This window comes from Cryptomeria japonica, chromosome 4, assembly GCF_030272615.1.
Source record: "Cryptomeria japonica chromosome 4, Sugi_1.0, whole genome shotgun sequence".
Classification (NCBI taxonomy): Eukaryota; Viridiplantae; Streptophyta; class Pinopsida; order Cupressales; family Cupressaceae; genus Cryptomeria; species Cryptomeria japonica.
The window spans coordinates 321,162,970-321,183,841 of record NC_081408.1 but is presented as its reverse complement, the minus strand read 5'-3'; the positions used below and the strand labels follow the sequence as shown (position 1 = coordinate 321,183,841).

At 36.6% G+C, this 20,872-nt stretch overlaps 1 protein-coding gene across 8 annotated transcripts; it reads right to left on the bottom strand.

Moving 5' to 3' along the window:
• Window positions 1-13,871: 13,871 nt before the first annotated feature.
• On the bottom strand, window positions 13,872-18,967 carry LOC131041680 (pentatricopeptide repeat-containing protein DOT4, chloroplastic). 8 transcript variants are annotated; one of them, XM_057974838.2, is made up of 5 exons: window positions 16,377-18,967; window positions 16,045-16,105; window positions 14,996-15,191; window positions 14,778-14,916; window positions 13,873-14,464 (listed from the first exon to the last, which is right to left on the bottom strand). In XM_057974838.2, the coding sequence occupies exon 1, from the start codon at window positions 18,674-18,676 to the stop codon at window positions 16,610-16,612; it is 2,067 nt and encodes a 688-aa protein (XP_057830821.2). In that variant the 5' UTR covers window positions 18,677-18,967; the 3' UTR covers window positions 13,873-14,464; window positions 14,778-14,916; window positions 14,996-15,191; window positions 16,045-16,105; window positions 16,377-16,609. The 8 variants fall into 8 exon arrangements, with proteins under 8 accessions (XP_057830819.2, XP_057830821.2, XP_057830817.2 ...); XM_057974836.2 differs by having other exon boundaries at window positions 13,872-14,464; window positions 14,778-15,191; window positions 16,321-18,967; XM_057974834.2 differs by having other exon boundaries at window positions 14,778-15,191.
• Between the last annotated feature and the right edge of the window lie 1,905 nt (window positions 18,968-20,872).

Sequence of the window (20,872 nt, the reverse complement as noted above, 5' to 3'; positions counted from 1 at the left end):
CCAGAGTCGTATACATGCACATATTAGGTATCACTGGGATAAGTGAGCTATGAGAGTGCATAGAGAAGGACCTTCAAATGAGGGGTCATTATGAGATCCCATGGGATCACATGGATTACGTTATTCTTACGATGGTGCTATGCAACATAGTAGCAGGTCCTCTGATTCCTGATAGGAGGACTCATGGATTCCCAGTTGGTTGGGGCAGAGTGATTCATGATATGATTGTGCATAGATGTGTATTTGCATAGGGTCCATGTTTACTTGCTACATTGTACTACCAGACGCATGGCATTGTCTATCTAAGATAGAGATCCATTGGTTGTGGTGTCACTTTGCTCCAAGTCTGGGCTTGGGAGCATATTGCTATCTCTTAGCCAGTTGTTCACATAGATCTCTAGGATGAGTATCTTTATGCTTACAAGTACACTCTGGGGATTAGGCATAGGGGTTCAAGGAACACCTTGTATTGGAGGCATCAACTAGATATATCATAGCACTTGACTTGGAGACCTTATTTAGATTGCCTCAGTTGGGTAGTCGATGCTCAAAACTTACCATTCTATCAACAATAGAGGTATCTGATTGGTCAAGAATTATATATGCAGTGGATTATTGGCATGCATCTCCCAGGATGAGTACTCCAATAGTTTGGGGAGGTCTAGGGTATTTCTGATGCTACAACATATTTTACTCGAGTTACCCGAGAGGTTGGTGATTGGGGGGCTTGCATTCAGCCTCGTGTTCTTGTCATGAAGTTCAATGCACTTCATCCTATTTAGTGGGGTTGGGCAACAGGGGTAGAAAATCGAGGGACTACCCCATAGTACGATGCTTGGTGGGTTAGGCATAGGTCTATACCATTGACAAATATGACTATCTCGATCTCACCTCAGTAGATCTGGCACCAAAGATCATGGGGAGGGAGGGGGACAGAGAGAGGAGGAGATAGAGTTGAGAAAGTTGTGCCAACCATTGTAGCAATAGGAGAGGGGGAGGGGGAGGATGAGGAGATGGAGGAGGAGGAGGAGGTAGACATCGGTGGAGACACTGAGTCAAGCAGTGAGGGTGAGGATGACTCATCTTTGGGATCTTCCAACGATGATGGGGAGGGTGATGAGATCTCTCAGGATACTGATATGTCAGAGCTCGAGGATGTGTCTATCGCACAGGTCGAAGGGGAGGAAGGTGGTGATGATGATGGTGATCTACAGGTCCTGAGAGCACAAATCTGGAGCCTAGACGATGCGCTAGCCAGAGAGAGACAGCGGAGGCAAAATGACAAGGTTGCAGTTCTATAGGAGCAGCAGGCTTAGATAGCAGAGAGAGATCATCTCCGAAGAGAGTGTGATGATGCCATGTAGAGGGATAGATTGATTCAGGATGCTCAGGAGCAGTATCTTGATTTGGTTATGGGGTCACGAGATGACCAACTTATTCATTTAGCTCAGGAGTGCACATATTAGCGGCGTGAGTATGAGCGAGTTGTACCTGAGGGACAATAATGTTTAAGTTATAAGATGTACATTTCAGTGAGGAGATCGGGCAGATCGACTACTCAATATACTAGCAATGCAAGTGTCATGGGTCCACCTATGGCATCATCAGGACATCCTGGAGAAAGATCTAGCCGACAAGATCCTCCAGTAGACAGAGGCAGTTTCGTTTGAGACACTTATTTTGATGATATTTACATGATCCATTGGGAACTTTGAGATATATATAATATGCATTTTTGGCGGTGGCTTATATATTTTGTGTTATATCTATGATGCATGATTCTATATGATGTTGTCTATATAATTATGTGATGCATTCTATATGAGTTTGCTTGTGTTTTATGTTGATGTAATAATGATGATTTGATGTGTGTATGAAGTATTTAGATGACATCTTTATAATTAATGAATCTAAATGAATGAATGCAATGGTTTAATGATATTACATGAGGGTGCAACTATAATGAATTTACATGATAATGCAACTTTAATGAATTTATATGATAATGCAACTTTAATGAAAATATGCAATTAACATGAACTCTATGAACTACCTTAATTATGAACTCTATGGTAATGCAAGTACTTTATAATGCCTCTATATGAAAATGCAATGAATATTTTTGTTGGAATATGCTAGAATATTTGCTTCTTGACTCAATTAGGAAGAAATGTTAGTAGGAATTAATAATTAAAGAGAGAGAGAATTGATGAAAGAATATGTTAGATGAGAAATTCATTTTTGAGATAGAATTAGCTTGATGAGATGAAACAAATGAAAAGATATGATTGATGAAAAATGATGATCTTTTGTATCTTTATTCATAGTGCGATATATGTTGGCAAATGCACACTCCAATGAGATATTGTAGGTGATTGAAGGTTTTGTCATTGATGGCAACCTTGCAATCCTATGACACCGGCAAGGCAATTTATCGGAAAAAGCAAAGACGAACTATTCACCGGCACACAGTCCACCGGCAGTGAAAGGAAGCATACTGGCACCCAGACTGACATGAATTTTGTTTATATTATATTTTGTGATTTATTGTAAAATCATTGTAAGCCGACTTGGCAAGTTGTAAAATGACTCATATATGTATGAGATCATTATAGAACATTTGTAAGGAAGAATATAGGTGAAATAAGGCAGACCTATTATGTGAATTATAGGTTAAGGGTTTATGTAAGAAGCAGAGCTAAAACCGGTAGTAGATCTGGCATAGTAGATGCTATTTTGAAGTAGTACAAGACATTGGATTTGCATAATCCAATTTTGTAAGTCAGTGAGACTTCCCATTTTGTATTTGAGTAGTGAGCTCTAGGCACTTGGTCTTCCTGCATGTGCAGGCCCCTATTGTAAGAGTAATATTCACTTATTGGCCAGTAAGCAAATATTGTGGGTCACAAATCCCGCCAAGGTTTTTCCCACACTGACTTTCCTTGTTAAAATACTGTGTTATGGTGTGCTTCTTATGTGGTTGTTGTTATTTCTGTTTACTGCACTATTTTTGTTTATCGGTAGACAGTGTTAATATGCTTTTCACATTTAAGTTGAAGTAAATTACTTAAAGTGGTAAGATACTGATTCACCCCCCCCCTCTCAGTATCTCTGGGAATCCTAACAATATATATTCATCATTGAGCCTTTTTATGTAACAATGTAGCTTTATACACCAAGGTATAAGGAACCAAGATGTAAAGATATCTCATTACAAGAAACAAACACGTAGCAGACAAGGAGTGAACGCTCCATTTTGGGAATGATGTTAGGAGTCGAGGTATGTGGGGTATTTAGAAATTGAGTGCACTTATCATAGACACCCATAACACCATTGCCCCAGAACTTCATTGGTTGGCACCACAAACAGCAAACAAAGAAAAGGACCATGCCCATCACAACTCCTCTAGTCACTTCTGGACATCCTTGAGTAGCATAAAAACATGACCTATCACCAATTGATAAAAGATAAAGACCAACTAGGACAAAATCTAGTAGTTATATTGATTTGTGCCTTTTCTTTGATTGTTTGATGTGATGGTTGATAATGTCTGATCTCAGAAAGTGTGGGCCCCATTTAGGACTGGCATGTCTAGTTTCAAGTATATCCATCTCTATTTAAGATATGATAATGATCACTTGATATGGATATTGATTCGATTGATAAGACAGCTTGGTCAGTCTAGTTGCAGATGTTGACAAGATAGTTTTATCCTTTGCAAACTTTGTGTGAAGTGTTTGTCGGATATCTGCTAGGGTGTTTGATTCTTGCGAGACATTTTATTGCAAGTTTTTCGATGTTTTCTGATTTTTTTATGTTTTTGGATTTTGTGCATCATATTTCCATGTTTTTAATTGATTTTTGTGTTTTTCGATATTTTTGGTATTTATTCAAGATATTTTTTGATTTTTATGATTTTTTCAAGACTTTTTATTCTTTTTATGCTTTTTAGGATTTTTTCAGCCATGCCCCCACTATGCAACTCTATTATGATATGATGATCTATGGAATGCATGTGGAGACAATGAAATTTTGACATGAAGCTAATACTAATGCAAGATGCGATATGAAGATATATTTCCTATTTGAACAAGGATGATTGTATGTGTCTTTCATTCTGAAATGCCCTAACTAAATTAAAGGTATGAAACTTTTTAGAGATAGGAGTTCAATCCTGTAGCGTCCTAAAATTGTGACACTTGCAATTTCGACTGCATTTGGGTCTTCACGATGGCAACGCAACACTGAACCTGAATGGAGACCCCGAAACCTGTTTGTGACATCAAAAACTGCATATTTATGCACCATGGCCCGATCCTTCCTTGCACCCTGTTGTCCCGGGAGGTGGGACCATGGCGCCCAGCGCCCTGGTCCCTGGCCGGTCCGCTCTCTTATGGGGCATCGGGTCTTTAAGTTTGCAAATTGGAAAATAATGTTTCTAGGTCGGCCTAAGGTCGAAAAAATCAGTCTTTTAACCCTAATTGACAAGTATATAAACTACATTTCCTCTCCCATTTTGAGGAGGAAGGACATGTGTGTACAAGAGGTGGAAATGCTAGGCAAACATTCAAACATTCAAGCATTCAAGCATTCCTTCAAGCAATTGAGCATTCTAAGTCTCCATTCAAGGCCAAGTGTTGCATTCAAAACAAGGATTCAACCATTGAAGAGGAGATCACATACAACATACAACATACAACATCATTACACCTTCGCATGAAAGAATACAAACATTCTTACAATAAGGTATCAGTACTTTATTACATTACAAACATTTACATTTACAGCATTCTCATTTCTTGGTTAATTCCAAAACCGGGGTTTGACCTAAAGGCAAACCCCTAATCCCTAACCCCCCAATCGTCCTCTCTTTTCTGTGTGTAGGTTGCAAGTAAACGGCTGTAATTGAAGATCTGGAATCCTTGTGCAGAGACGAACGGATCCCCCTTCGTTTCACGGATTTTTCGAAGGACCGTGTGCACTCCGGGCGCCATCGTCCCGTCAACTTTCGCTCAAATTTGCAGGACATCATCGTCTCGACATTTTACTGCTAATTCCAGGTCCGTAGCTTCATCCCGTATTCCTATCTCCGTTTATAAGAGAATCTTTCTTACTTTACATACACTCCTAGTTCAATCCTTCTATCTACATTCTTTACAAAAGAGGGTAGCCTTGCTGTCTTAACCCTTGAAACTCATTCAGCATTCAATCTTGCATTGTGTGGGATTGGATCTTGTGGGTTTCAACCCCTCTTTTGAATGTAAAGTCTCTCCTAAGTGAAAACCGTCAATCCTAGTGACCTCCTTTCTCCTTGGAGTGGGGGGAACACCTAGGGTTCGATTTTCTGCTTTACAAATCCATTCTCAGAAGACCTAGGACCATCCAACTTAACACACTATATAACCAAGGTTTATAAAAAGAGATGTGGAAAACTTCCCCACCGATTCTTGAGACTTTGATCTTCTTTTGCTTATGTGTGTGCCATTGAATTCATTTTGACTCTTATAACCATTAAAGACCCTTGGAATCCTATGTGACTAGCTACGCAAGTCATTCTAACTTCAAAAGCATCCTAGATAGAGCCTCATTGCTAGTTAGACATCTATAGCCCTGACGAGGTTATACACTATAATCTCTCAAATATTGTTTCATTGCCAGTAGGCGTCCATAGCCCTAATGGAGTTACTCGCATGTTCCCATATTTAAGATTTTATTGCACTTGTATGCATGATATTTCAGTTATATATCTTCTCTCTTTTGCCTTGATATTTTGATATGGATTTTGGCATAGCATTTTTTTCTTTTATTTTCTTGCCTTGACTTGTAAGTAATGAAACCTACTTGGGTATGACGAGTACAATAGTGTTGAAGTAGAACTTTGGATTTTTCATTAGCCACATGACCAACTAGGTATCTATAATGACTTAGAGAAAACGATTAATGTGTGAGATATAGCAATTGATAGATTTTGGGTAACAAGACTCAATAGTGAAACTTCTACCCAACCATGAATAAAGCTCAATCACAAAGTAGCGTTGAAGATGAATGCCAACCTAGGACCTCCTAAAAACTTCATGTACCAATATCTAAGAAATGAAACAACCTTCTCTCCTTTCAGTGCAGATAGGTAAATGGCTCAAACAATCACCTTGTTTTATTGATGCGACTATATGCACAATGCAAAGACTATATGCTATGAAGATTGCGATTGGGATGTGGTTGAGAAAGAAACTATATGAGATGCAATGATTTAAAGAAAATAATATATGCAAGTGCAGAAAGTAAGAACTAAAGTAACCTGACCCTTAGATGTAATATCTTTTAAGGTGCATGGTATTCATAGGATCGGGGAGTGGATCCACGTCCATTGTTGTTAAGTTATAAGCATTGTTGCCAACAACTCTTGTTACCATGAAAGGACCCAACCCTAGCATGTCAACATACGACCATGTTCTCAACTATGCTTTCAATCTTATGATGAAATTAAGTTATTTCTTATTGGTGTTTATCATACAAGTTTTTAACCTTTCTAAAGGCCAATAGGGAGATAAAAAATGTAAACCTTATCAGTACTTTTATTTTTGTTCCCAATTACCCTTTCAATCCATTGATGAAATTAAGTTATTTCTTATCAGTTTTATCATACAACTTTTTAACCTCTTTTTAAAGGCCAATAAGGAGATAAAAATGTAAATATTATGGGTACTTTTATCTTTGTTCCCAACTACGCTTTCACTCTTATGATGGAATTAAATTATTTATTATCAATGTTATCATACAACTTTTTAACCTCTTTCTAAAGGTCAATAGGAAAATAAAAATGAACATCGTATGGATACTTTTATCTTGTCCACAACTACGCTTTCAACATCAAATGAAGGAAAAATCAAACTATCGACAATATTACATGGACTGGTAACCTCTTTTGAATCCTTAAAAAAAAGTTATGAACAACTCCAAAGCACCAATGACAAAGGAAAATTAAGTCTTGTCAACAATCTTGTTGAGATTAGCAAGTCCTCTCCAAACACCAAAACAGCAAACAAATAGTCATCGATGATTCAAACAAGTTGGCAATCCCTCTCAAAATGTTGATGGAAAAACAATCATGGCCAACTTCACCTCTTAAAGCAATTCATTGGTGGTATCATGCAAGTTCATAACTATTTTTATTAGCATAAAAAAAATTCCAATCATGATTTACGGTGGACTCCAGTCTTCCCTATCATTTACAGCGAACTTACCCCATGTTCCCATGCAGTTGCTTAACTAAATTTTTTGCTTAAATTTAAGCAGCTAAGTGTTCCCATGCAACTTTAAAATTGTGAAAAAAAAAAGATAATTTAGAATCTTTCCCTATTTTGGTGGAACAACTATTGTTTAGGAATTAGAAATAAGCCATGGAAGAAAAGGGGGGGTTGTTAATAAGAAGCGACTGCTTATTAACAAAAATATCATGTGGCTCCACAATTTGCTTTCCCTCTTTTCTTAAGATTTTTTTTCTAATTTTTTTTCAAATTTTAAGTTCTCAAATTAGTATTAATACTATTAATACAAAATTAAGATGTTTTGTTTAAAAATAAGCTGCAAAAAAATAAATATTCATGGGGCCAGCTACTCCACAAATAATTCCTAAATTTATTGAGTACTGAAGCTGCTAGCCAAAATAAGCTAAGCAAACACATGGGAACATGCCCTTAGTATGCATGCTCAAAACTAAGCCTAACCAAGGAGTGCATTGTTTATACCAACTCTTCTCCTAACTGTAATTTCAACTCTTGCAGTGGTGGATCTTTGTGTATAAATCATGCACTTTGCATTGAGATACTTACAAAGTTTCAACGACATTCTTAGTTACTTTGTTCTCTGCTCTATTTTGTTTTATTCTAGTTTGATTTCATCTACAATTTTTTCTCTTTTGCTTTCTAGCTAGATCTATATTTTGTTGTGCAGAGAAATTTACATGGTATTGGACCCAGGTTGCTAGGAAGGAGCGCAAACAATCTTTTGCAAATCCTTATTGTTCAAGGTTACATAGAGGCACTCATACCTATGCATAGGCATCCTTACAAGAATATCTCTTTTTGCAATGCAGTTGGAGTTGTTTTCAGACCTCATAGGAATCAGACAACTTGCATGAAGGTTTGAAGAATTACTAATTTGGTAGATTGACAAAATCTCATTTTGCACAAGATTCTTCTTCTATGGCAAGATTCTAACTTTTTGCATGAAAAGTTGATTTTTATATTTGCATGTAAATTTTAAAGTGTCACTTTTATGTATCTTTCTTGAGGGGATCATGCATAGGCATTTTGTAATAAATGAACTAAAATAAAGTTCTAAAACGAGGTAAAGTTCATATTTTCCACATGGCTAAGGGGTTGTTCATTGCAAAGTTTGATAATGCCCAGGACGGAAACAAAATTTTATGTGATCATTTTTTTAGTTGGGAGGATAATTTTTTGCTGATGATTAAGCCTTGGCACTCTGATTTTAACCCTTCTACTAAAATGTTTAATAAGATTCCAGCCTAGGTTCGGCTTCCAAATCTCCGACTTTATTTATGGAGTGATTATCTTTTAGAGGAAGTGGGAGATGCCCTTGGTGACTTTCTGATGGTGGATGTTTAATCCTCTGATATCTTCCACTCTACATTTGTCCGCATACTTGTTGATCTGGATATCTCAAATGGGCTACCTACTGAAATTTTACTTAATTCTTCAAAGGGTTCTTGGGTCCAATCGTTGGACTATGAAGGGATTTTCTTTCGTTGTAGAAGATGTTTTAAAACTGGGCATGTTGTTGAGCATTGTGGGTTTGAGAAAAAGGTAACTAAGACTACATAGTGGAAAGGTGCATTGGTACAACATTATACGGTGTCGATGAATCATGATCAATCTAGGAGTTTTTCTGAGGTGGTTGCTTTGGATCCATAGGATTTGGAGGCATCCCCTTCAGTTGTCTCTCTTGGTGGGACTGTTGAAACTGTGCATGTGTCTCCTGATGTTTCTTGTGTGATGGAGACTCGTGAGGCTTCTTCTAGTGATATTGATTTGGCTTGCACTCTTGTTGTTACCAAGTTTGTTGACTTGCCTGCTGATGTTGGGGTTTTGTCGTCTGCTGGTTCTGGTGAGGCTATGTTTGTCGGGTTGAGGCGGATTGGTGATGCTGGGGTTTTGCCTTTGTTGTCTGTTGGTTCTAGTGAGGCTAAGACAACGGCTGCTGATTCTCACTCTCAAGATTTTGGTGCGCTGGATTGGCATGTTAAGGCAGTGCAAGTGGAAGAGGGATGGATTTATGTTAAAGGCAAAAAATCTAAGTCCTTTACACCTTTCGATATGACTCTCTAATCCCATAAAAGAAATTATAAATGTAAATCGTTTTGGTTCAAGGGTTGGGGAGGTTTTTTGGTTGGCTACGGGTTGTTATTTTTGCAAATTTGTTGTTTTTGGTTTTGGGTGTCCTTTTTACTCATGGTTGTCTGGTGCTTTCTTGTTCCTTTTTTTTGGACAACTTTCTGGTTGAAGATTTCAGATCCTATCATTTTCTATTTGTAAAGGGTTTTGGGTCCCTTCAAAACCTGTTTTTTCCCTAATCAAAAACGAGGTAATCTAAGGCTAAAATGGGAATAAAATATCATCCATCTGTCATCATTTTGGAAAAAGAGAACTACAAGTCTTGACATGATGCAATCCTAAAGCACTATCGATGGATTCATCTCTTGCCACATTTATATGGGATTATTCCTTAACCAAGTACATGTTGGCAGAAATCTGCATGGAAGAGTAGAAATGATCGTGTCTTAGGATCAATTGGATTAAGTGTTGGCGATCACACATCATGGGCTCTATCACACATTGAGTGCCCTCGCACTATTTGGGCCACTTTATGGGAAATGTATGGAGATCCCACTAAACCTCCATTCCCAAATGATCCAACTCTAGACATACTTCTCACCCTTGATAATGATGATGATCCTATTTATGACAATGACACTAAAGAGGAAATTGCTTATTGGAAGAGTCTTGATTATCCTGATTACACATAGACATCTCCTCCTACTTCTCCTCTTTCTACACCTCCAGTATTGGCAGTTGTAGCGTCCTAAAATTGCGACACTCGCAATTTCGACTGCATTTGGGTCTTCACGATGACGACGTAACACTGAACCTGAATGGAGACCCCGAAACTTGTCCATGACATCAAAAACTGCATTTTCCAGCACCCTGGCCTGATCCTCCTTGCACCCTGTTGTCCCTGGAGGTGGGACCATGGTGCCCAGCGCCCTGGTCCTTCAGGACTAGGGCGCCCAGCGCCCTGGTCCCCCAGGACCATGGTGCCCAGCGCCCTGGTCCCTGGCCCTATTTCTGGGCCCGGTCTCTTTTGGGGTCTCGGGTCTTTATGTTTGCAAATTGGAAAATAATCTTCCCAGGTCGGCCTAAGGTCGGAAAAATCAATCTATCAACCCTAATTGACAAGTATATAAACTACATTTCCTCTCCCATTTTGGAAGATGGAAAAAAAAGGTGGAAGCGATACTCAAGCATTCAAGCATTCCTTCAAGCAATTGATCATTCTAAGTCTCCATTCAAGGCTAAGTGTTGCATTCAAGACAAGGATTCAACCATTGAAGAGGAGATCACATACCACATACAACATACAACATACAACAACATTTACACCTTCGCATGTAAGAATACAAACATTCTTACAACAAGGTACTAGTACTTGTTTTACATTACAATCATTTACATTTACAACATTCTCATTTCTTGGTTAATTCCAAAACCGGGGTTTGACCTAAGGGCAAACCCCTAATCCCTAACCCCCCAATCGTCTTCGCTTTTCTGTGTGTAGGTTGCAGGTACGCGGCTGTAATTGAAGATCTGGAATCCTTGTGCAGAGACGAACAGATCCCCCTTCGTTTCACGGATTTTTCGGAGGACCGTGTGCACGCCAGGCGCCATCGTCCCATCAACTTTTGCTCAAATTTGCAGGACAGTGTCGTCTCGACATTTTACTGCTAATTCCAGGTCCGCAGCTTCATCCTATATTCCTATCTCTGTTTATAAGTGAATCTTTCTCACTTTACATGCGTTCCTAGCTTAATCCTTCTATCTACATTCTTTACAAAAGAGGGTAGCCTTGTTGTCATAACCCTTGAAACTCATTTAGAATCCAATCTTGCATTGTGTGGGATTGGATCTTATGGGTTTCAACCCCTCTTTTGAATGTAAAGTCTCCCCTAAGTGAAAACCGTCAACCCTAGTGACCTCCTTCCCCTCTCCTCAGAGTGGTGGGGGGAACATTTAGGGTTCGCTCACGATTTTCCGCTTTACAGCAGCTATTCAGTCACCTCCACTTGTCAGTTTGATAGAGTTTTAATGATATTCTCAGTTGTTTTATTCTCTATTTTGTTTTGTTTTATTCTAGTTTGTTTTCATCTACAACATTTTCTCTTTTTCTTTATTCTAGTGGTGAGGACTCTCAAAGAAAAGGGTGACTCCGATTATGAACTGATAAACAACAGGGTTCAAAAAACTAAGAGTGCTCTAAGGAATATCATGGAGCATAGCTTGGTTGTGATGAAGGTGACTTCCCAAAATATGAATGCATTGGTTGCCTACCTGGAGAAGGATAAGCAGAACAAAGATACTGTGATTGTTGATGATGAGCCAGGTTCTAGCTCTGTCCAGCATTCTTCTAGACGTAGAACGAGGCAAAATGCTAAAGAGTTGGAGTTGAAGACTAAAGGTAATCAATAGGTGCAGGAAAGCAAAGACCTTAAAGAGGAAGCAAATGCAATGATGATGTTTGTCAAGGATGCTGAGGAGACCATAAAGATTTTCACCTAGATGTTCTAGTTTTGTTTTAGGTGTGAAAGTATCTTGCTGGTCTTTTGCTATACTTTTCTCTGGCTGTTGTCTTTTGTGTTGATCTTTTGTTGCCTTTTTTTCTTCGTTCTGTCATTTCTTGCTTCTCTAATGCTTTTCTTTATGATATGTAAGTGGGTTTTGGGTCCCTTAAAACCTGTTTGTCCTTAATCAAAAACATTTTCTCTTTTGCCTTCTAGTTGGATCTGTATTCTATTGTGTAGAAAATTTTATTGTCCTCTTGATGAGTGAGATATAATCCTATTAGACTTATCATTTGTTTGTTGAATCTCTCCCTGATCATGACAGCAACATTGAGGACACACGTCTTCTCTTTGATGTCACCTCACATCAAGATGCGTCTTCTTTTGGTTTGGATTCTCTTGTTCTCTCTCAACCACTCCATGCTACTATCTTGACACACCTTGATTCACATTTGAACAAATCTCACTTCAACGGTCACTGTTCTTGAGTCTTGTATGGCAGAGTTGCAGTTCAACATTAGGTTGGAGAAATGTGAGTGTTTTCTAGAACCATTCATCTTGATTCCTTCATACATTTCACTTGAGTGGGAATTCAACAATTTGACAACTCAAGGTTTCTAAGGCATCATTTGTTGCAGAGGAACCTACTACAACATTCGCCATGCTACATTTTGTATTAACATTATTTATCTTCTTTGTGGAGTCAAAGATGGTCCCTATCTTTTCATTTTCACTTGCTATGTTGTCATTACTAATTTATTGTACATTACAATCGATAATATTTTTGTTTCATCATGTAAATTGTTGGCTATCCATTAAAATATTTATAATCCAGCAAATAAATTTAATAAAACACAATGGCCTCTTGGTATCTTGATTTGAATGTGTCAAATCTACCCATCTCTTTGTATGTCAAGATTTTTCACCCTTATTGCATTGCCAAATGTGCATATCAAAAATGCTTTATGGTGAAGCCATCTTGTAGGTTGTAGTAAGTTGTGAAGTCCTAATTGCTATTCTTGTGTCTACCGCTAGGGTTTTTGTTACTCAATTTTATTTAGTTGTTCTCTTTTCTTTTTTTGTACTTTTAGGTTAAAAGTATACGAAAAAACATAACTAAAAACTCCTATCATACAAGGGAGCTACCCTTCTTAAATGCAAAAAAAAGTTGTTAGTCCAATAACAACTTATCCAACTATTGAAAAAATTGCCATTGCCCATTGGATGAGTCATAGTAAAATTTCTAGTGACAAATTTGTTTACCAACAAAATTTATATTTTTTTTAATCATGTCTCTCTTGCTTACAAATAATATCTATTTTCAATTGAATATGATTAAATTGTTCTAAATTATAGAAAATTACTACTATTATAGATATAATGTAATTTGTAATTGTCTTATTTCAAGTACCATCTCAAATGCAAATCCTTAAAATGTACTATAAACGAGTTCAAAGATCACACCTAGAACTATTGAAAACTAGGCCAAATTAGAGCAAGTGTATGTTAATATTTGGGGACTATCAACAAAAATCTAAATGAAAAGACTGCAAGCACAATCTATGACACATGGTTTAAGGCAATTCATAAACTCGCCAACATTTACAAAGCCAAAAATATTTCCCATCAATCTAGACAAGCCTCAACCACAAATCCAACAACTAGAAACAATTCTCCAAAATTAAACTTTGCAAAAATGATTAAAATCAATGACAAATTCTAGAGTGGAAAATCTACTTATATAGACACCATTGATAGATTGTGCAAGAATTCCTAGCCAATTTAAATTGCTCTCTCCCTCCTCCAACTTCTCTATTTCTTCTTATCATGTACTCATCATTGGCTACTATCTCTCCCTCCTCCAACTTCTCTATTTCTTCTTATCATGTACTCATCATTGGCTACTACTTAAAAATATTATGCCTATTAAATAATAGAACAAAAGAAGAATATTTTTGTACCTTCACAAACAAACAAACAAACAAACAAAAAAAATCATCTTATTTTCTTTTCAAGAGGATTTACATACATGTTGGGCTCTACTAGTGATTTGAGGTTTTAACAAAATAACAACCCAAAAACAAGCAAGAGTAACAATAGAATCTGAATTGTTGATTGTCATCACTACTCCTTTCCAGCTATCTGGTAGAGAGCACAAAAATAAGATGACTTTGATTTCGTCATCTAGATTTATGTTCATGAAAATCAATTAGCCGATTAATGTATTGAATTTGTTGAGGTGATAGGACATGTTACCTCCTTCCTTCATCTTAAAAGTATACAATTTCTTCATGAAGGAAACCTTGTTTGAAGCGGAAACCATTTCATACATATCAGACAATTTTTCCCACAATCCTTTCATACTCTTCTTCGTTGCAAAATTAAATTAACCATCTCCGGATAAAGAGAGAATGGTAGTTGCTCTCGCTTTCTTATCCAATTTCTCCCACTCTTCATGAGTCATCATATTTGGCTTCTAGGCTTTGCCTTCTAGCACAATTGAGAGGTCTTTTCGAATCAGCAACGATTCCATCTGCATCTTCCACATTCCAAACTTCTGTCCTAAGAGTTTTTCAATTCTCCATTTAGTCGCTTCTTCAATCTTCCTGAAAATTCTTCACAAATTTCCAATCAGCTTCTTCACCAAGTTCTAATACCAATTGTTCAATAGAAGTGCAGATAAATAATTAAACAATACAGAATTAAAGAATGTAAGACAACACAAATGAAAACACAGAACATCAGATTTGCATGGTTCACTAAATTGACTACATCCACAAGGAACAGTTATTAATATCTCTATTTTATTATTTACACATACAACAGCAGCCTTTGAATGGAATACCAATAGGCTGGCAAATGGAAGGAAAATGGATAAGTCCATTGGACTTCACTTATCCAACAATTACTCCTCTCTACCTGAAGCGTTATTGCTGTGTTGTAATGGATCTTAGTCGAAGATTCCTCAACCGTTTCTATTTCCTAAATAGCTTTAGATTGCCATGTTGATAACAAGCCTTGCCAATGGCTATTCCGCCAAGCCCTTTGCTGTAAAGCCCTGTGTTCGATGTGTTTATGGAGAAGATATTCTATTAACTTTGACATCACAGAAGGAAAAACTAAGTTTAGATGATTACCCAGTCTCTTCAGTAATTCAGTGATCATATCATACTGGGATTTCCCAAACAGTTGAAATTTGGGGAGTCAGAATTTTCAGCTTCACGGCTAGTCAACCACAGCGATGTTCCCTCCATGCTGCTGCCTACTATTGTCCATTAAACCGATCTTTTTTTAGTCAAAATAGGTCATGCGTATGATCAGTCAAGCCCTCCTCTGAGCAATACAACATAAATGATGAATGTTTTTTAATCAAAAGATCATATTTAAGACTGATGCAAAAGCTTAAACACCCTTTGAACAAAGGCAAGGATACATTAGAGTACAATGGCTCAAAGCCAGATTTTTTTGCCAGATTGTTAATTACTTAGATTAACTACTTGTTTACAGGATTTTCAAAAATTGTAAAATAATAGAAACTAATTAAATGATCAACGTCTGAATTTCAAATTCTATGTTGTCAGATAGAGATTCTTGCATTGGTTTAATTTTTATATTTATATTTTTTATTTATTTATATTCTTAGTAGTTTTTTATACTAAATTTAATGATTTTTTTCTTATTTATGAATGTCAAATATTTTAAAATTTGATATCATTCCACATATTTTACATATATTCTTTAAAATATAAATATGCTAGTTATCTTCTCTCTAACATCAATTTAGCAACTTCATTATGCACATATTTAGAGCAACATGCTTATTTGTTTATTACACTATAATATTAGTATAATTTTTCAATTATTCACAAATAAATTATAATAACTATTTATAATTAAAATCAAAATATTGAAATCAAATTAAATTAAAAATACATAAATGCACCAATGTGTTAGCTATTTGATCAAGCATAGGGATGCAAACAACATTAGAAATATCTACTCAGAAATGAGACAAAATTTACATGCACTTGAATGAAATTAGGGACCTAATCTGAAATGTGTAATTTATAAGACAATAGAATTAAATCCAAACAAATACACAAAATGAGAAGAATTTATTGTGAACCCTCCTCTCTCATTTTCTGCTGATCAAATTATCTTTCCATTTACTTGATATATTCCTCACCTTTTATCTTTTTGCGGTTCTCAACTTCTTCCTCCAGTTTTTTCATACATGTGCAGGTTTCCTGAAAAAATAAAAATAAAACATTCGTATTATCAAAAAGCAATAGATCTTTGACAAAGAATCAGCAGTGTATATAAGCAAATTAAAGCAATGATCTACTGTAATACTCTTTAAACATCTAATTTTACAAAGATAACAGCATGGTCTAGATTGCCAAATTCCCACTTTCTAGAACTCTAGACCAGAAAATTAGATACATTATCTAATTTTACATACATTATTATAGTGAAAGCCTTTTTTTTCAGATTGCTTTATTTGGCATCTCCAATTACCTCTACAAGACCATTGTCCCTGTTTGAAATGATGGAAACTGTTTGCATCTCTCTCAAAAAAATATTCCATGGCAGGGGACTATGTTTAACAAATCAAATGCAATTTCCAACTCTTCACTATGGTGGCAGACAAGCAATTCTTTTTCGTCCTCTTCAACACCATTAAGTAAATGCCTTGAATCTGGAAAATACCCTGCTGACATCATCTCCCAAGCCAATTTACCCAGCTCTGCCTAGATCCCCTGTGTCTGTGATCCTTCTCCTACACAGAAAGCATGAACCATTTTATGGCCTTCAATCCAACTACATCCTGGGATCTTCTTAATTCCTCTATCTTTCATCAATCTCCTTACCATTTGAACCTCACCCCACCTGCCCACTTCTGCATAGATGTTTGAGAGAAGAACATAAGCCGCAGAATTTTCAGGATCCAAATCAAAAAGCAGCATCGCTGTAAATGCTCCTAATCCTATATTCATATGTAATCTACAGGCACCAAGAACACACATCCACACATCCACCACAGGTTTAACCGGCATCTTAATGATAAAGTTTAGGGTTTCCTCAAGATAGCCAGCACGGGCAAGAAGGTCAACCATGCACCCATAATGATCAATGGTAGGCGTAATGCAATAAGGGTCATTCATGTGATTGAAGTATGTACAGCCCTTGTCCACTAAACCTGCAAGGCTGCATGCCCGTAGAACACAAGCAAAGCTTACAATGTCAGGATATGTTCCAGAGTGCTTCATTAATTCAAAGGTTTCGAGAGCATCCTTGCAAAATCCATTTTGTGCATATCCTGCAATCATGGCATTCCATGAGACCAAATTTCTTTGAGGCATTTTGTCAAATAGTTCACGTGCCTTGTATATGCTTCCACATTTTGCATACATGTCTACCAGGGCAGTTGCAAGTATAAGATCCGACGAAATTCCTCTATCATTAATGCTTTGATGGATGTCCATACCCTGTTCCAAAGCTCCCATTTTGGCACAGGCAGGGAGGATGCTGGCAAAGGTTGTGGAGTCTGGCTTAACACCTGTCAATTGCATTTGCCTGAAAGTTTCTAAAGCCCTTTCAACAAATCCATTTTGTGCATATCCTGCAATCATTGCATTCCATGAGACCACATTTCTGCGAGGCATTTTGTCAAACACTTCCTGTGCCTTGTCTATGCTTCCACATTTTGCATACATGTCTACCAAGGCAGTTGCAAGTATATCTGACGATATTCCTCTATCCTTTATGTTTTGATGAATACCCATACCCTGTTCCACAGCGCCCATTTTGGCACAGGCTGGAAGGATGCTGGCAAAGGTTGTGGAGTCTGGCATTACACCAGCCAATTGCATTTGCTTGAAAGTTTCTAAAGCCTTTTCAGCAAGTCCAATTTGCGCATATCCTACAATCATGGCATTCCATGAGACCACATTTCTTTTAGGCATTTTATCAAACAGTTCACGTGCCTTCTCTATGCTTCTACATTTTGCATACATGTCTACCAGGGCCGTTGCAAGTACAACATCTGACAAAACTTCTCTATCCGTTAGGCTTTGATGGATGTCCATACCCTGTTCCAAAGCTCCCATTCTAGCACAGGCAGGAAGGATGCTAGCAAAAGTCGTGGAGTCTGGCTTTACACCTGCCAATTGCATTTGCTTGAAAGTTTCTAAAGCCTTATCAACAAACCCATTTTGTGCATATCCCACAACCATTGCATTCCATGAGAAGACATCCCTTTCAGGCATTTCGTCAAACACTTCACGTGCCTTGTTCATGCTTCCACATTTCGCATACATGTCTATCAAGGCAGTTGAAACTACAACATTTAAAGGAATCCCTCTATCCTTGATGCTTTGATGGATGTCCATACCCTGATCGAAAGCTCCCAATTTGGCACAAGCTGGGAGTACACTGGCAAATGTGAACTGATCGGGTTGGAAACCTGTTCGTTGCATTTGTTGAAACAGAGTGACTGCCTCGTGAGGATGCCCATGTCTTCGGCATGCTGCAATAATTGTATTCCATGAGATGATGTCTTGTTCTTTCATGTGATCAAACACTTTACGAGCATCTACCAAACTTCCGCACTTGACATACATGTTAATAAGATTATTATGAAAAGATGTGCGTGAGGCAAATGCAGATCGCCTGAGAGAGAGAAAAGACTGTATTTCTTTCTCTTGTGAAAGCGCGTTCTTGAGAAAAATGCAGGTATGCAGTAATTGAAGATTTGTAGAGAAGTCTCCAGTAGCATTGTGTATAGGAAGCAGAATGCGCAGCACCCCCTTCAACATAATGCTGTAAGATTAAGATTGCTAGTGGATGTAATTGGCATTTTATGATTGTAATTGGGAGCGGGAAAAGTGTACAGTGGTAAGCCTGGGAGCACTTGCACTGGAATTGGATTCATCGCTACTTCGTCTCTGCGCCTGATGCAGAGCTTTGGCTTAAACTATCTTAGCTGGATAGATAGAAGAACAAGGAGATTGTGAGGGTTTCTAGACAAGCCAAATCTCCTATTAAAAAAAAATCATAAAAAAGTTTCCAAGTCTCATTTGATGTTTATGTTATTATGAGAAGTGTTATATAACCCTTCTACTAAAAATCGTAGAAAATTTAAGATTGAAGGAGGCCCTTCTGGTACTCCATACTTCAAGTTTGTACTATCGTGAGAAGTGTTATATAACCTTTTTACTAAAAATCGTAGAAAATTTAAGATTGAAGGAGGCCCTTGTGATATTCCATATTTCAAGTTTGCATTAGTGTGAGAAGTGTTATTAAAAAATTTAGAATAGATTGAAGGCTCTTATGATACTCCATATATCGATGAGATTGGTCACTACATTCACATTAAGATAATTCGATAGGTTTACATAATGGAATTTATCTTTAAATTCAATCCCTCTACCCTTTCTTAATTGCTTCCTCTTCTATCTTCTATCTTTTTGTCCTCAATCCCCCATTCCCCAATTGTATATTATCACCCCTTTCTCTAACTCTTGTATGTTATCTTTCCTTTAGTCTCCTCTACTTCCACCCATCTCTTCTTAGTGTATTCTTCCCCTTCTCGTAGCATTTCTTGAACTCCTCCCCTTTCCAACTATATTTCCTTAGCTTGTTCTCTTATTTATGTTTTACTTAGTAACTTCTTAGTTGGTAGTTTGATTGTCTATTTCTTCCTTTAGCTTTTTGGTCCTAGGCTAAGTATTACTTTATAGCCACCTTCATTTTATAAATTGTTGTCATGTTTTGGTTTTTCATTGTAGCTTAATTTGTATCCTTTCTCTCTCTTTAGTTTTCTCAATTATCTAAGAATTTTTTATATTCATAAATGTTTTGTTTACAAGACATATTACCATTTATTGCAATTGTTGTTTATCTTCAAGTTATGTTATTTCTATCATGTATTATATTGAATTATTTTCTTGTTTGTTATTGTTACTAATATAATTTTTATATAAATAGGTCACTGTCCTTATTAAAATTAATATTAGTTTGATATTATATTTTTTGTTTGATTGGTATCATTATTATTTCACAATTATGTTTTAATTTAATTAACATCATTACTAATATCGTTATTACTTGTTAATGTGTTTAAGTTTAAATATTGTTTCAGTTAATATCTAGATCATTATATTACTTAATGTAATATAGTTCTTCATATTACAGATCTTTAGATGTGTTGTGTTCCAATCTTTTACTAAATATATATTAGATTCTCACTCATTTATTGTTTTCAATAGTCAATCTTTAAGTCCCTTTCCCTTATCCTTTCTCATTTTTTGTTTTTCATTCCTATCCTTGTCTTACACTTTTATTTAAAGAAATAATTTTATAATGTATTTCATCACTTTCCTCAACCTAATGATGTATAGTGATTTGAAGTGTTGATTAAAAAAATATTCACACAATTATTACTAGAAACTCTCTTTTTCACTTTTATGGATTGTAAAAATATCACGTCTTTACTTAAGTATTTTCAATTTCACTAACATATTTCCTCGTTTTATAAGCAAAAAAATCCAGCATATAATCTAAGAAAGATTTTTTAGCACACAAACACATTGCACCACAATGAAAACATGATATCCATTGGTATTATTTTTTAAAAGAGACCTATTGTAGTGAAGGAAATTAAACATTACTAAAGGAAATGAATCCTTTGAGAGTCTAATCACCTACTATACTTATATAAATTGGATACTGGTCACCAATCTAGTTTATCTTAATTAATGGAAATATGAAATGTTTTTTTATTAAGGAAAATCAAGTTTTAAGGGACCCGAAACCCACTTACATATCGAAAATAAAAGCAATAGAGAAACTAGAGAAGACAAAACAAAGAGAGAAAGGCTGCAAAAGAATAGCACAAAAGACAATAGCCAAAGAAAAGAGCAGCAAAAGGCTAGCGAGAGACTGGCACACCTAAAACAAAATTACATTTCAAGTGAAAATCTTTATAGTCTCTTCTGCATCCTTGACCAACA